Source organism: Temnothorax nylanderi, unplaced genomic scaffold, assembly GCF_030848795.1.
Source record: "Temnothorax nylanderi isolate EJ_2023f unplaced genomic scaffold, tnyl_v1.0 TNYL_tig0116_pilon, whole genome shotgun sequence".
Taxonomy (NCBI): Eukaryota; Metazoa; Arthropoda; class Insecta; order Hymenoptera; family Formicidae; genus Temnothorax; species Temnothorax nylanderi.
The window spans coordinates 69,322-82,978 of NW_027249178.1; the positions used below are offsets into that span (position 1 = coordinate 69,322).

Here is a 13,657-nt window from a genome sequence, read left to right on the forward strand (position 1 = left end):
TTATATAAGGAAGTTGCCGAACCCCGAAGGACCGCAGTCGCACCGAAATTTCGTTCGTGGAACCCACGCCCGTGGCTCTCGTGTCCAGCCGGCACGATCCGTGATCGATCAGATCGCGAAATATCTTGGAGTTTTAATCGAAAGAAAATAATAATAGTAATTTTGTGGTGAAAAAAGTGAGGAATAAGGTTCTCTGTTATCGAAGATGAGGATGAAGATCGCATGGCTTCCGGCGCTGATATTCTGCGCGACCTTGGCCTTGGCGGCCGCCAAACTGGATTTCGGACCGTTCATCCAGATCGCGCAGTGCCGATCGATGTGCCTGCGACATCACATGATCGACGGCAACTGCTGGGAAATAAATAAAATTCCAATAAGTGACTGTCAAAAGGTAATTAAGAACGTCTTGCACGACGTCATCTTTTTCTAAGAAATTTTCAACTTAATACTCGATACGAGAGTCGCGCACGACAGTCGCTTTTGGAAAAATCCCAAAGATAGTAAAACGCTTCTTATTTCTAATCAGCAACATGGAATAATTGTGCTGCTTCTAAAACCGAGATTAAAACCGAGAAGAAACGTAAAAACAAATATTATACTTCCTGCATTCCTATAACTTATCGACAAAATGGTTGAAAATAATTTACGATTCTGTTATTCGTTCTAATATTAATATTTCTAATAAAAAATGCCGGGAAATTTTAATTCCACAAGAATTTAAAAGGTATCCCAATAATTGCAAAAATTAGTTAAAAATAATCAATAGCTAAACTTAATTTATTATCGGCCATGGAATGGAATTCGCAATGGAATAAATGTAAAGTTGTTAGTCTTTTACTTTTTTGAAGTTATACATAAAAAGGTACGATGTGTATATCTTTATTTAACATTTTTCTATATTATGAAAACATTTTTATTTCAAAAAAAGAAATAGACAGAAAGTGTTTGTGCAACGTAATCTTGTGTGTATTTCACGTACGTGTGCGGCCCAAAAGGGGCACTGGTCGCAACCGGAAATCGGATAGAGTGCCACTAAATCTTTGGGTGTCGATTTTATGAGGAGAGAGTGCCGTGGAAAATCACCAGGTGTGGTCGCCACCCCCTGAGCACATATGGATGAGAATCGCAGTTGGGGGGGACTTGGGGAACGTCCAACAACGCGCGCGCGAGGGCGTTGCTCATTTTATGTTAAAGGGGGTGTCCATTAATTTCGAGAGATTCATCGATTCCATGTCCCGCGAGACCGAGGGGACCGAGCGTACAAATTTATGTACGGGCCCCTGTGACGAACACGGGGGCGAGGGAGTATCTCGCATTAGAATAACGGCCTGCAGAGAGGCGGGAATAAACCCTTAACGAACACTATACAGTTGGTCACCTCCTCCTCTTTCTCGAGAAAAGAGGAAGACTCATGCAGCGATTGTGACATCGAAGGAAAGGGGAGAGATTTCTTCGCAACTTTTGATTCTTTTAATCCCGAGAGTAAAAGTTTCAAAAAAACAAAGTTTATTGAATCAAAATATTATTGATGTATTATAAAAGTTTGTACGTACGTGATATAATGCATTATAAATAATATCTAATAATTGTAATATTACTGAAAAATTAAAATTGAAAAAATAAACCTAATATAAAAAGTTTCTTAACAATAATAATAATGAACACAAATGTGAAGATAATTATGCTTCTTTTCTAATATTTCTCTAATATATTATTGGAAAAAATATACATGGAGATATATTTTATATATATATTTTCTTTTTCTTTTCATTTCATTTTTCCCCATTCTTGGATCTTGCATTATTAAATCCCCATTTTTTTTGTAAATATTCTAAATAATTGCCGCTCTTTTCACCCATTTATTTCACGAGCCCACTGTCGAACAAACGAATCACTGAGTTTCAGATTAAGATTAAAATAATGCCTCTTGTTTTATGATTTAAAGCAATAATAGTAATTTGATATTTTAGGCTGATTAATTATTATAGAGCACGCAAGATCGGTGGGCCTGATTTGGCTGAGAAAACTAATCGGTGTTAAAAATTTAGCAGTTCTGTAAAAAAAATAGTAGGTCGTGTAGTATATATTTTTTAAGCAGAAATGTAATGTGCATTAAGATGTGAAAGTATAATACTATATTAATGATATAAATGAAAACATACCCCTTGGGACCTGAATTTCTTTCGGGTTTTGAGCAAGGGAATATTTCGGCATGGCTTTCGGGAAACATCATTAGCGAGAAACCCACGGGGCCCTTCGTTTCTTCGAAGCGGAGAATCGGGCTTAGCAAGGGTACGCGACGAAGAAGGGTAATCGAGAATCGAAAGAGAGAGAAAAAACGGAGGGACAGAGATAGGCTATGAGAAAAAAGAGGGAAAAAAGAATTTAGGAACAGGGCGAGTCCACTCGAGAGTCGGTACCCCAATAAATATGAAGACAACGACAACGACGATGCCTGTTGTGCCCGGAACAGGTTGGAGCTAATTCAGTTCCCCTTCCTCTCCCCCTGTCCCCCCTTTTCCACCTTCCTCACGGTGTTTCGCCCTCTTCCTCCTCCCTCGCTTCTTCTTCTCTCCTTAAATCGCTCGATTCAACGTTTTTTATCCTGCCCTTCCCTCTGCATCTCAAATCCCCTCTCTTCTATCTCCCTTTAGTAACTCCTCTTTCTTCTCGTGCATCCCATGCATGCCGTGAGAGGTTTTTTATTTGCTGCTGAATCTCTCCCGTCTAGACTTCTCAATCTTTTGAAAAAATTAAAGAATTTGACCATTTAGGAATTTAAAACCTATAATAATTCAAATTTTATAAATTGAAAATTTGGGAATTTAAAAAAAAATGTTAATCTAAAAAAATCTGCTATCTTAAAATTGAATAAGATTTTCATTTAGATTTCTTTTTATAGTGTTGGGACACTTGTGATCATCTCGGTTTTTTGGAGAAAGAAGAATATCGAGAAGATACATGCATGACGCACAGTCAAGATGTAAGTAAACAAAAAGTTCTCAATCTATTTTTGGTTCATCGACTGTTATATATATTTCAATGTCTATCTCATTTCAATTTTTTTTATTTAATTTTAATTTAGACGAATAACATATGACTGACGATTCAAGGTTTCGTTCCGTTATTTAATTATTTCATATATTTTATTTAATATATCTATTTTCACACATACATATTTCGTCTATATTTATTTTACTCTTTCTCTTTCACTTATTTAATTTATATTCGTATTACTTGCATATTTTTATTTTACTCTTAATATTTATATATATATCTAATAATTGTTATAATAAAAAATATGAATAACATAATATACAATCATAACGGCATCTCAAAGATTTTTCTCCATTCGTATCCGGACTATCTTTTTTTTAAATCTCTTCGAAGCGGATTCGCGCGCCGTTTTAGATCGTCATCTTTGATCAGAGCTTCGTGTTTCTGATGCTTTTACGAGTACGCAGGTAACCTAGGTCGATCTGTCTAGCCCTTCATTACGCCTCGAGGCGAGGGGGCTAGTTCGTCCAAGCGCGAGGAAAATCTCGATTGTCGCTTGAAGATAACTTTCGATTCTACGGGAAAGAAAGGAAAGTCTCGCACAATAAAGTCTAGTAGAGGACGAAATCCTTAAAACCGACTACCTGCTATTTTCCAGGGAGATCCAATCGCATAGAACTAGGACGAAAAACCGGGATCTCTCAAATGTTTAGGGAAAAAAGCGATATACTTTTTTTTCTCTTTGTTAATTTTAATTTATTATACGAGAAATTAAGATTTATGAAATGTTATTCAATCACAAAAAGTAGTCACAATAGGAAGAAAAATTTAATTAATATATCTGTAAAACCTTATCTTAGACAATTTATGTAAATTGATATAAAAATGTATAAAATAGATACAATACATCCCTTATGCACCTTCTCTGTATAAACATATGCCTTTCTTTTTCAGTGTCAAGGTTGTGAAACCGCGTGCACATTTTTTCAAACACGCGGGATGGAGGAAGAGAAATACGAACCGATCAAATTACCGGCTCCTGAAGAAAACGAAACTATCCACATGAACGACTATGACGTTGCTGTGTTAATGAACAAGAATTTGGAGGGAATGTGGGAAGAAGAAAATTATTACTACGCAAAACAGCAGCCTACAATGATACCGGGCGGCTGGGTCATCGTCGTCGCGGAGGACGGCGTGGTTAGACACTACAGGTATTTTGTCTTTTTTAATGTAACCTTTATGCAGGTATTTTCACAAAAAGAATATCAAGAAAATAACTTCCAACAAAAATACAAAAAATCTAAAGATAAATACACTTGAAACAAACGTTTAAAAGATTCAGTTGGGGACTTTAATGTAAGGTGTCTGATATAGTTCACGGTATAAAATGAGAAACAATATACAAACACATGGTCTCGTTTATTTTGATTACATTTAAAACATTTCTATTGCTCACGATAAGTTTGTTTCAATGAAATGTAAATATTATAACCGAAATAATAATTTTTTCAAAAATTGCTTTTTTAAACAAAATAGCTAAACTTTCTTTCTCTTATTCATTTTTGTCATTAATAAAATCATTATCATTATTATAGTTGGGAAAAATGGAGGCCAAAACTGGAAACGCTCAAAGCCTACGGTCCTCTCTATCAGGCCTATATTACGTGGCACGACTGGCGAACTCAATTAAATAATCAACGCGAAAGGATTTCCTCAAATTACTTTAAAACTATCTTTGAACGCTGGGCCAAGAAGGAGAGGCATTACAAATCGTCCTTCGTCGTTACCTGGCAACAAGTGACGGGAGACGGTGTTATGGGCAACCAGGTAATTAAACATTTTGCAAGTGGATTCAAATCTGAGCTAACAATAAGTCGTTTCGATCTCTTTATGACTATTAAGAAACAATACTTGCAAGTAAGTTTAAATTCGTCAAAATTACTTAAGAAACAAAAATGATATTATCAAGTAAAATTGAATACACTTATATGACGATAATCTTTCATACTTTTTACTTTCATATGATGTATATTTCGAATTTTTAGTGAGACTGTGGCATTTTTTGAGTGGCACTTGATTCTTGGGGATCACAACTTCATTAGAATTCTAAATTTAAAAAAATGGAAAACAAATAGTAGAGTGAAAAAGTAGTTAATGATATTATTTTAGAGTAATATTTTTAAAAAATTATAGATTGATATAAAATTTATAGTAATAGTAAAATTTATAAAAAGAAAGAAAAATTCTATCTCTTTCTAATAACAAATTAATTAATGGATTTTTAAATATCGCCATACATTCTTGAAAAGTTTGTTTAAATCAAGTTGTGCGAATATGACAAATGAAACTGTACTTTTATAAATAATGCTCGAAATCCATTAAATAAAAATCAAATAGTTGAAATAATTCAAATTCGTGCATGCATATTAAATTTGATTCTATTCTTACAGGTAACAGATAGCGAATCGGCACAGATTTCTTTGCCATGCGGTAAATATTTGGTTAGAGTAGCCACCGATGACGGTCCCGGTAGCTACCCGATCATCATCGACACTGGAGTCTGCGGAACCCTGAAAGTACCAGTCTGGAACCTAAAATACTTTTTAGACGACCCAATAGTCATGGGGCTCATGGGATTCGTCTCGGCAATCCTCTTGGGAATCCTCCTCTACTTTAGGCTTCGATATTTAGCTAAAAAGTATCGAATAAAGATTGCAAAATGGAGCGAGATAGAAAAAGAGAGCAAGATGGAGGAGGGGCACTTAACGGAGGCGGAGAAGAGGCTGATGAAGGAGGGAAACCTGACAAAGATGCAGAAGAAGCTGATGAACCAAGGTGTGCTGAGATTGTGCTCTAGTTACAGTCACTCCCCAGTCAAGTCTATTGCGAGTCAAGGAAACGGACATTAATGTTAACGCAAGTGTAAAAGCGCAAGACGCGAGTGCGAGCACGCAAGGTGCGAACGCAAATGTGATTCAGGAAACTTAGGTCCTCTAGAAAAGTTGGAGCTGGAACTTTTTCTTCTTGCTTAACTTAGCGAGAACAACTCAGGGACTTTATTTGCTCTCATAAGAGCGTGGTCTTCCGCTTTCAACAGTGTGCAGGATGAAAGGTACATAAATCAGGTATCTGGCGTTTCTCTGTCACGAAGGCAAACGAATTATCTCGATATTTGCGCACACTATATGTATCTATATTATATCATATTTATCAAAAATTTAACGATAAAGATTTTATAGCAGTTGTTTACCTCACAGCAATAGCCAACAGATAAATATAATAGAATTTATGATTCATTCGAAAATCTTAAGTTAAAATTATTTTGTAGAGTAAAATAACTTGTAAATATAGACAAATAATTATATCTAATATGCAGTGAGTAAAACAGTAATTTGCACGTACATCTTTTTTAATTAAACCTTCAAGTAGCACACAGTTTTCTCTTTAGGCAAAATTGTAATTAAAAAGAGATTAAATGTGCAAATGCATATGTTGTGAGATGTATCGAGCATTATTGGTACATGTGCTATTGAATTGTCTAACAGTATTTTTGTAAATATTCTATTATAAGTAACTACATATGTGTACGAATAAGGCAAAGAATGTGGGAAGATAAAATGTACAAATGAGAGCTTAGTATTATAAGGTATACGAACAGTGAATAAGAAAGTAGCGATTAGTTGAAGTTTTACAGACTCTTGGATATATATTTTTTTTACATAATGGAGTACATAAACACACGTTGTTCTAGCTCAATGCAATGCAACGAATAGACTGAATTCTAAGAGTTCCTATCGCCGAAAATTGACAAGCAGCGTCGAACTCCAAATATTTATTTGTAAATAGCTGCAGTCTTGTACAATACTTGTATTATATAATTCATAGCAAAATAAATAAATGTCAAGACCAAAAATTCTCACATTTTATGTTATATATTTCTTTACACACACATAACATTAATATTACTTTATAATACTGTATGAATTTTCTATTTTGTTTTTTCTTTTTACGTAAGAAATCCGATTTTTTTAAGAATATAAAAATCTCGAAATAAAACATTTTCAAAGTTATCATTTAAAACTGTAAGCATCCTTTATTGTCTGCAAAAAAAAACACTGTTATACGTGTATTATATCAGGAATTTATTTCCACGCATTAAATATTTCATTAAATATTGTATCGTATATACAATATTATGTTTTCTAATTTTTCTTAAATTTTTAATAAATGTACGTCTTAATTTTTTATTTTTTATTTAAATTTGTTTCGTCAGAAAGTTCGAGAGTCGAGAATCCTTTATCGGAAGAAAAGAACCGAACAAAAAAGTTCTTGTAACTTCTTGTAGCTCCTGGCTCTAAGGAATATTTTAATCCCCTTCGATTTTCGGAATAACTTTTTTCAAAGAAGACCCTTTCCCTCTACTTTCTTCAGCCTCGCTTCTCGTCCGCAAAGTGCGTTGAACTCGAGTGACGTACTCGCGATGAGTCGACTAAAAAGTCAGAGCTGTACCAGGCGAACGTACGTGCACGCACATGCACACACGCATGGTGAAAAGTATGCCGTGACCTCGAACAAGGTCCCGTTATCCTAGGCTTCGCCTTGAACGTCTTCGTCCTCCCAGTCTTGACTCGGAAGTCAAGTCAAGATGATGATACTACTGCTCTTCGCCACCTTCTTGGTCAACTTTCCTCATCAACTCGCACAATCGGACGCGAACAATGGACTAATCAGGATTGCGGCGTTAGGGGCCTCCGTGCTGCCCATTGGACTCGCCGCCGGCCCCAGGTACCGTAGATTACGATCGTAGTGCTCAGAAGTAGTTCATTCGAAGATAGCGAGTAATCCTAAATAATTTTTTATGTGTGTATATATATATATATATATATATATATATTAATCAATTTTTATTTTATAATTATTTCAAGTTCAAATTTTATAATCATAATTGTAATTTCGAGTACTAAAAAAATTAATTTGTCTGTACTATAAATTATAATATGTAGTTTACAAACTACAAAATTATCTTTTATAAGAATATACTTAAAAAAACTTTCTTAGTTCTATGATTTATTGTAGATTTTTTTTCTTTATTATAGAATTATCACATATTTATTATCTATGAAATTATAATTATTATATTATAAATTTGAAATTTCTATAAATAATACTTCTGTATTATTATCAAAAACTTTGGAAAAATCTCCATCTCGTTTTAATAACAAGATGTAATTTTTTTTCTTATTTTCTCAATGAACTACTTAATCAATCATAATCTTACCTGACCTTACCGTATTACTATCGATTAGAAAAGACATAAATGATCATAATCGCGATTAAAATAGCACACTAGGCTTTAATAAATCCTAACCGTGTCAATGTCATTCTAACTAATCGAGTTTCTTATCTTCAAGAATGCATCAACCGTAAGTGATTTTTAATTCAGATTATCGCATAAGTAGACGGTAATCTTTTCTGTGAGTTAATCACTTTACACATTCTTAAACCATTCTCGAACGTCGTTTTCCTTGGCACGATAGTGATTGAATTTTTTTTTTCGCGCGAGAAAACGTATTTCTCGGATTATTAATAAGCGTTTGTCTGATTTATTAAAACGCGAAGAATCGCGCTGCAAAGAAACATTTGCGATGACATTTCGCAACTTTTGCATATTGATAGATATCGATAGGTATTTGTGTCACTGTTTCCTGATTGGCGAGAATATGAGACCTTGTTATATATTAAGTTATGAACTGTTATATTAGTTTTAGCACTTTATCAAATTTAATCATTCAGGTACGTTCCAAAATGGAAAAAGCAAGCGTGCGAAATACCAGCATCCCAACATCCGAATTCGCACTATATTTGCGACGAAGCTGGTGAAGTGAAATGCTTGCCAGGTATAAAGAATAATTTATTAAATTAAATCGAATTCTACAGATAAATTAAAATAAATTAGATCAATTTATAAGGTCAAAAATTAATTCATAGCAGAATATACCTTTCAAATAAAAAAGCTATGTAAAAAATAAAAAATAATTAAAATTTTTATTATTTTTTCTAATACAAATTGTAAAACATTTTTCGTAATAAAACATTGTTTAGGATGGACCGGAGATCTTTGTGATGTACCGATTTGCCGCAAGGGTTGTGATCCCCTCCAAGGCTACTGTCGGCGACCAGGAGAATGTCGTTGTAAGCTAGGTTTCTACGGCGAACTGTGCGATAAATGCGTGGCTTTACCGGGATGTCAGCATGGAAGGTACGATTATTTAATTTAATACGCAATAAAGAGAAAGCACGCTTTAAAATGTATACTAACTTCTTATCTCTTAAAACTTTACATTAACATAAAAACTCTTGAAAAAAATGTGAACTACATTTCAGCACAAAATATTATACATATTTCCCTTCATTGTATAAAATCAAGTCGATTAAATATATTATGTAATATTAATTTATTACTGAATTTATATTTAATTATATTATTACAAATTAAATTGGTTATATATTAAAATAATGTTAATTAAATGTATAATAGCTACGTTTAATTTTAGTATGTAATTTAATTAATTAATCTAATTATTTTACGGCTTTCCTATTATACATAGTAGATCATTTATTTTTATTATTAAAGTATATCATTAAAATTTTTATTTTTTTCTGTTTTTTTTTTTACAAATTTAGCTGTTTAATTTTATAAAATCAAATTAGATAAGATTTAAATTTACTACTTTTACTTAAAAAAAAAAATATCATCAGATTTCGCATAGGCATTTCTGTTCTACATGCGCTGAGCGCGAAAATCAAATATCATTCATATCCGCGTTGGAGAAGATTAAACTCTCCAATTAATCCTTCATCGATCTCTTATTATGTTCGATAATTCCACAACAATTATACTAAGTAACAACGTAGCACCCACGCGGCTATAAATGCGGCACGATTTATCGTGCCGCACACGTAACGATATAAATTGAACGCCGCTTGAATAACAACAGCCCGTATCGGCTTCGCTTTGCTTTCACCTTGAGTGAGCGAACGAGCTAATTTCCGTGTAACACGAAACGCTTCCTCGCTTGGAGCAGTCTTTCGTGACCATCGATCGATCCTGTTCGATAGACAGGCAGGGACTTGACGTAGAGATTTTCACTTTCAGGTGTAACGTAAGCTTCGAGTGCTCCTGCGATCCCGGTTGGAAAGGCATGTTCTGCTCCGAGCCCGTTTGCGCGCCCGACTGCCTCTCCAGTCAGGGATACTGCGAGAGACCCGGCGAATGCAGGTGATTAATCTTGCACCTTCTTACACGTGCATGCTCTCAGCTCTACATTTTGCAAAGATTTTCGGCAAGATTTTACATACTATTAACATCAAAATATTAGACTTATCAAAAACAGATTTTGTAAATTATAATTTTATATATATCTTCAAATTTAAAGAATATTCTTCTTTTAGTTGAATAGAGAAGATGTCATCTTTGGTCGGGCTGGATCTTGGTAGTCTAATGAGGCACACACATGTGATGATATTTATCGCAATGAAATTCATATCGGTCCAATTTCACTTATTATTGTTTATTTATGTCGCTTGAAACAAAATGTTCTCCTTGATATTTACCGGTTATTGCGATAAATATTATTACATGCCTCAGTAGTCAAATTGGTAAAGACGCCCGTCACAAATCGGAGGGAGGTCCAGGTTCGAACCCCTGGCCTTGGCTGGGATAATATTTTTCGCAAAAAATTCTTTACATGGCATTGCAGATTTAAAAATGTGATTTAAAAATGTGGATTTACTCTTCTAACGGAGAGCTGCGTTTCAAGACTGACAAATAATCGGTTTGCTGAGTTGGAAAAAGTATACAAAATTCACACAGAAATAATAATAATAATATTATTATTATTATTATTATCAAGATCCAGCCCGATAAAAAATGGCATCTTCTCTATTTAATTAAAAGAAGAATATTCTTTATAAATTCAAAGATATAGAGTTATAATATTAGACATAACTAAAAAACTTGATGTGATAAAACGTAATTGCCAGGATTTTTTTATCGGCACAGATGTGTCGGAAAGAGGGAAATCAGAGTCTAACGTATTCCTCCTTTCAGATGCCGTTTAGGTTGGCAAGGTCCCAAGTGCAAACAGTGCGCGGTTCTACCAGGTTGCGCCCACGGGACCTGTCAAGGGCCCCTCGAGTGTCGATGTGATCCGGGTTGGACCGGACTGCTTTGTCAAACACGTGAGTTTATTCCCGAGAGCAAACAGAAGAGAGACTCTCTTCTCAGAATAAACGAAACCGTGACTATCACCGAGAATCATCTTAGTTTTCTTCTATTCGGATAGTAGAGAGTGAGAAGGATGGAATCATTCCTCAACATATACACAAGATCCTTCGTTAACCGACTTTGACAACGTATAAAAAATATATATACATTGAGATGCGCGAGACTTGTCTAAAAAATAAAAATAGTCTTGAATCACGTACGTGTTTGCTGATCAACAATCTTTTCTCGGGATCACTAGAGAAATATTGTTCTCCCTTTTAAAAATTTCTCGGCAAAATAGACGGATAAGTGTTGCATTTATTTCCTTATTTTTGTGATTTTATGAAATTAAAATACAATATTTTTTTAAAGAAACTAATATTAAAATAAAATTATTTGAGAATTATTCTTAAGAAAACTTTCAATCTATTGTAAATAATATGTTTTAAAGTTAGTTAATTGTAAAATTTAAAATGGTAATATAAAAATTACATAAAAATTGAAGTTAACAGTTTTACATTATATATAGTTATGTACCGACAAATCTCTAATTTAAAACACTCGAATTTAAAACACTATTAAATTTATTCTCTTTAACATTAAAAAATTGGATTTAAATTGATAATTAAATAATTAATATAGAAGATAAATGCTACACAAAAAATTATTTTTATTTAAAAAAAAAAGATTAAATTATTTAAACATATTTTCCAATCATCATTAATGTTAGCTCCAATATAAAAAATGAATAATATTCTAATATAATAGATTAATAGACTAATAGTACGATAATATAGTGATAAAATTCCGCATTTTTATTAGCGATCTGCGCGCAAGGATGCAGCCGGGAACGCGGAAGCTGCAGACGACCAGGCACGTGCAGATGTCGCGTCGGCTGGACAGGACCCAATTGCACGGAATGTGTACCGTATCCAGGATGCGTACATGGATCGTGTAAACGACCATGGGAGTGTCGATGCGAGCCAGGCTGGGCCGGCGATATATGCAACGAAAAGCTCACCTATTGCGATGAACATCCCGGCGTTTGTCGAAATAACGCTACTTGCATCAGCATGACACATGAGGATGGCGATTATAGGTGAGATAGAGCAAAATTCGATCTTATCTTATTGTTAGTTGCAATTAAAACGATATGAGTAGTAATTGCAACCTGTAGACTTACGTTCAATATGTGACATAACTTTCCTTTAGCAAATGTAATAGTAATCTTTTATTACATTATAATTATTTTATAAAGACATCTTAATAAAATCTAATATAATTATAATGTAATAGAAGATTACTATTACATTTGCTAAAGGAAAGTTATGTCACATTGAACGTAAGTCTACAGGTTGCAATTACTACTCATATCGTTTTACGTATCGTATACTACAACCTAATCACATATATTTATCTTTATAGAAAGAACTTAGATACTCTATCGATTTTTCAGATTTCTAAACTTGTAATAAAATACGCTTACATAAAAAATTTACTCGTTTTCTTGCAATATTTAATTTTAACGTAGTTATGGCTGTGTTTATGATACCTCTTTAGAAATATTAGAAGAGATTTTCCGTTCGCTTTTCTTGCAGATGCGTTTGTCCCTTGGGCTACATGGGCCGACAATGTCAGATAAAAACTATGGTACCACCGATGGAATTGATACCACCAATGCCCGATGCCACCATGGAATTATCACAAGACGTTCAAAGCCTCGCGGACAAGCCGAGTATCGAAGAAACCTCGAATGAGGATAAGCATGGAGAAGAACCTCCAAAGACGGAAGAACAGACCGCGGAACCTCTTGGACCTATCGTGATTACGGATCCACCGACCACGACTATCATCGTAGAGCCAACCGCGACTGCAGGGAAATGGCCGATGGAAGAGGCAACGACTGAAAGGGACGACGAGAACGAGACGTAAAACTGGATAACCGGAAATGTTTATTTATTTATTTCGTTATTTATTTGTTTATTTATTTAAAGCCGTGTTCGATCAAGTTATCCGATAGAAAATACTCCTTCAAAAAAAAATTCGATTCCTGTTTTTATAAATTATTGTATTGTATAACTGTGTTAAAAATGTAAATTGTGCTTAAAAAATTGTTATTTTATAACACTAATTGATCAATTTTATCAATTTATAGTATCAATCTAACGATTAACGTACAATTATAAACCATGTATATGCATATCTACACTATATTATTATGTGTTTGGAGGTATCTATTGGAATTTGATTAAGGATTGTACTCATCTAGCCTTTTTTACTATCTTTTCTTTCACTACTATTTTTTTACTCTTATTTTTTACTTTTATTGTTATTAATATATTAAATAAAACGGAATATAACTGGAATGTCTTACAATTATTTTCTTTTCAC

At 33.9% G+C, this 13,657-nt stretch overlaps 2 protein-coding genes across 2 annotated transcripts; both read left to right on the forward strand.

Annotated features, from left to right (window-relative positions):
* Positions 1 to 6,915, forward strand: LOC139776287 (uncharacterized). The gene is given in 6 exon segments (XM_071712860.1): positions 1 to 391; positions 2,903 to 2,983; positions 3,952 to 4,211; positions 4,596 to 4,827; positions 5,451 to 5,876; positions 5,878 to 6,915. Coding segments are annotated over 6 exon segments (1,296 nt in total). The 5' UTR covers positions 1 to 205; the 3' UTR covers positions 5,989 to 6,915.
* Positions 6,916 to 7,006: 91 nt separating this feature from the next.
* Positions 7,007 to 13,230, forward strand: LOC139776316 (uncharacterized). Its single transcript, XM_071712888.1, has 7 exons — positions 7,007 to 7,785; positions 8,794 to 8,897; positions 9,103 to 9,259; positions 10,157 to 10,279; positions 11,111 to 11,241; positions 12,089 to 12,365; positions 12,865 to 13,230. Exons 1-7 carry the CDS (start codon positions 7,646 to 7,648, stop codon positions 13,196 to 13,198), a joined length of 1,266 nt encoding a protein of 421 aa, XP_071568989.1. The 5' UTR covers positions 7,007 to 7,645; the 3' UTR covers positions 13,199 to 13,230.
* Positions 13,231 to 13,657: the final 427 nt, after the last annotated feature.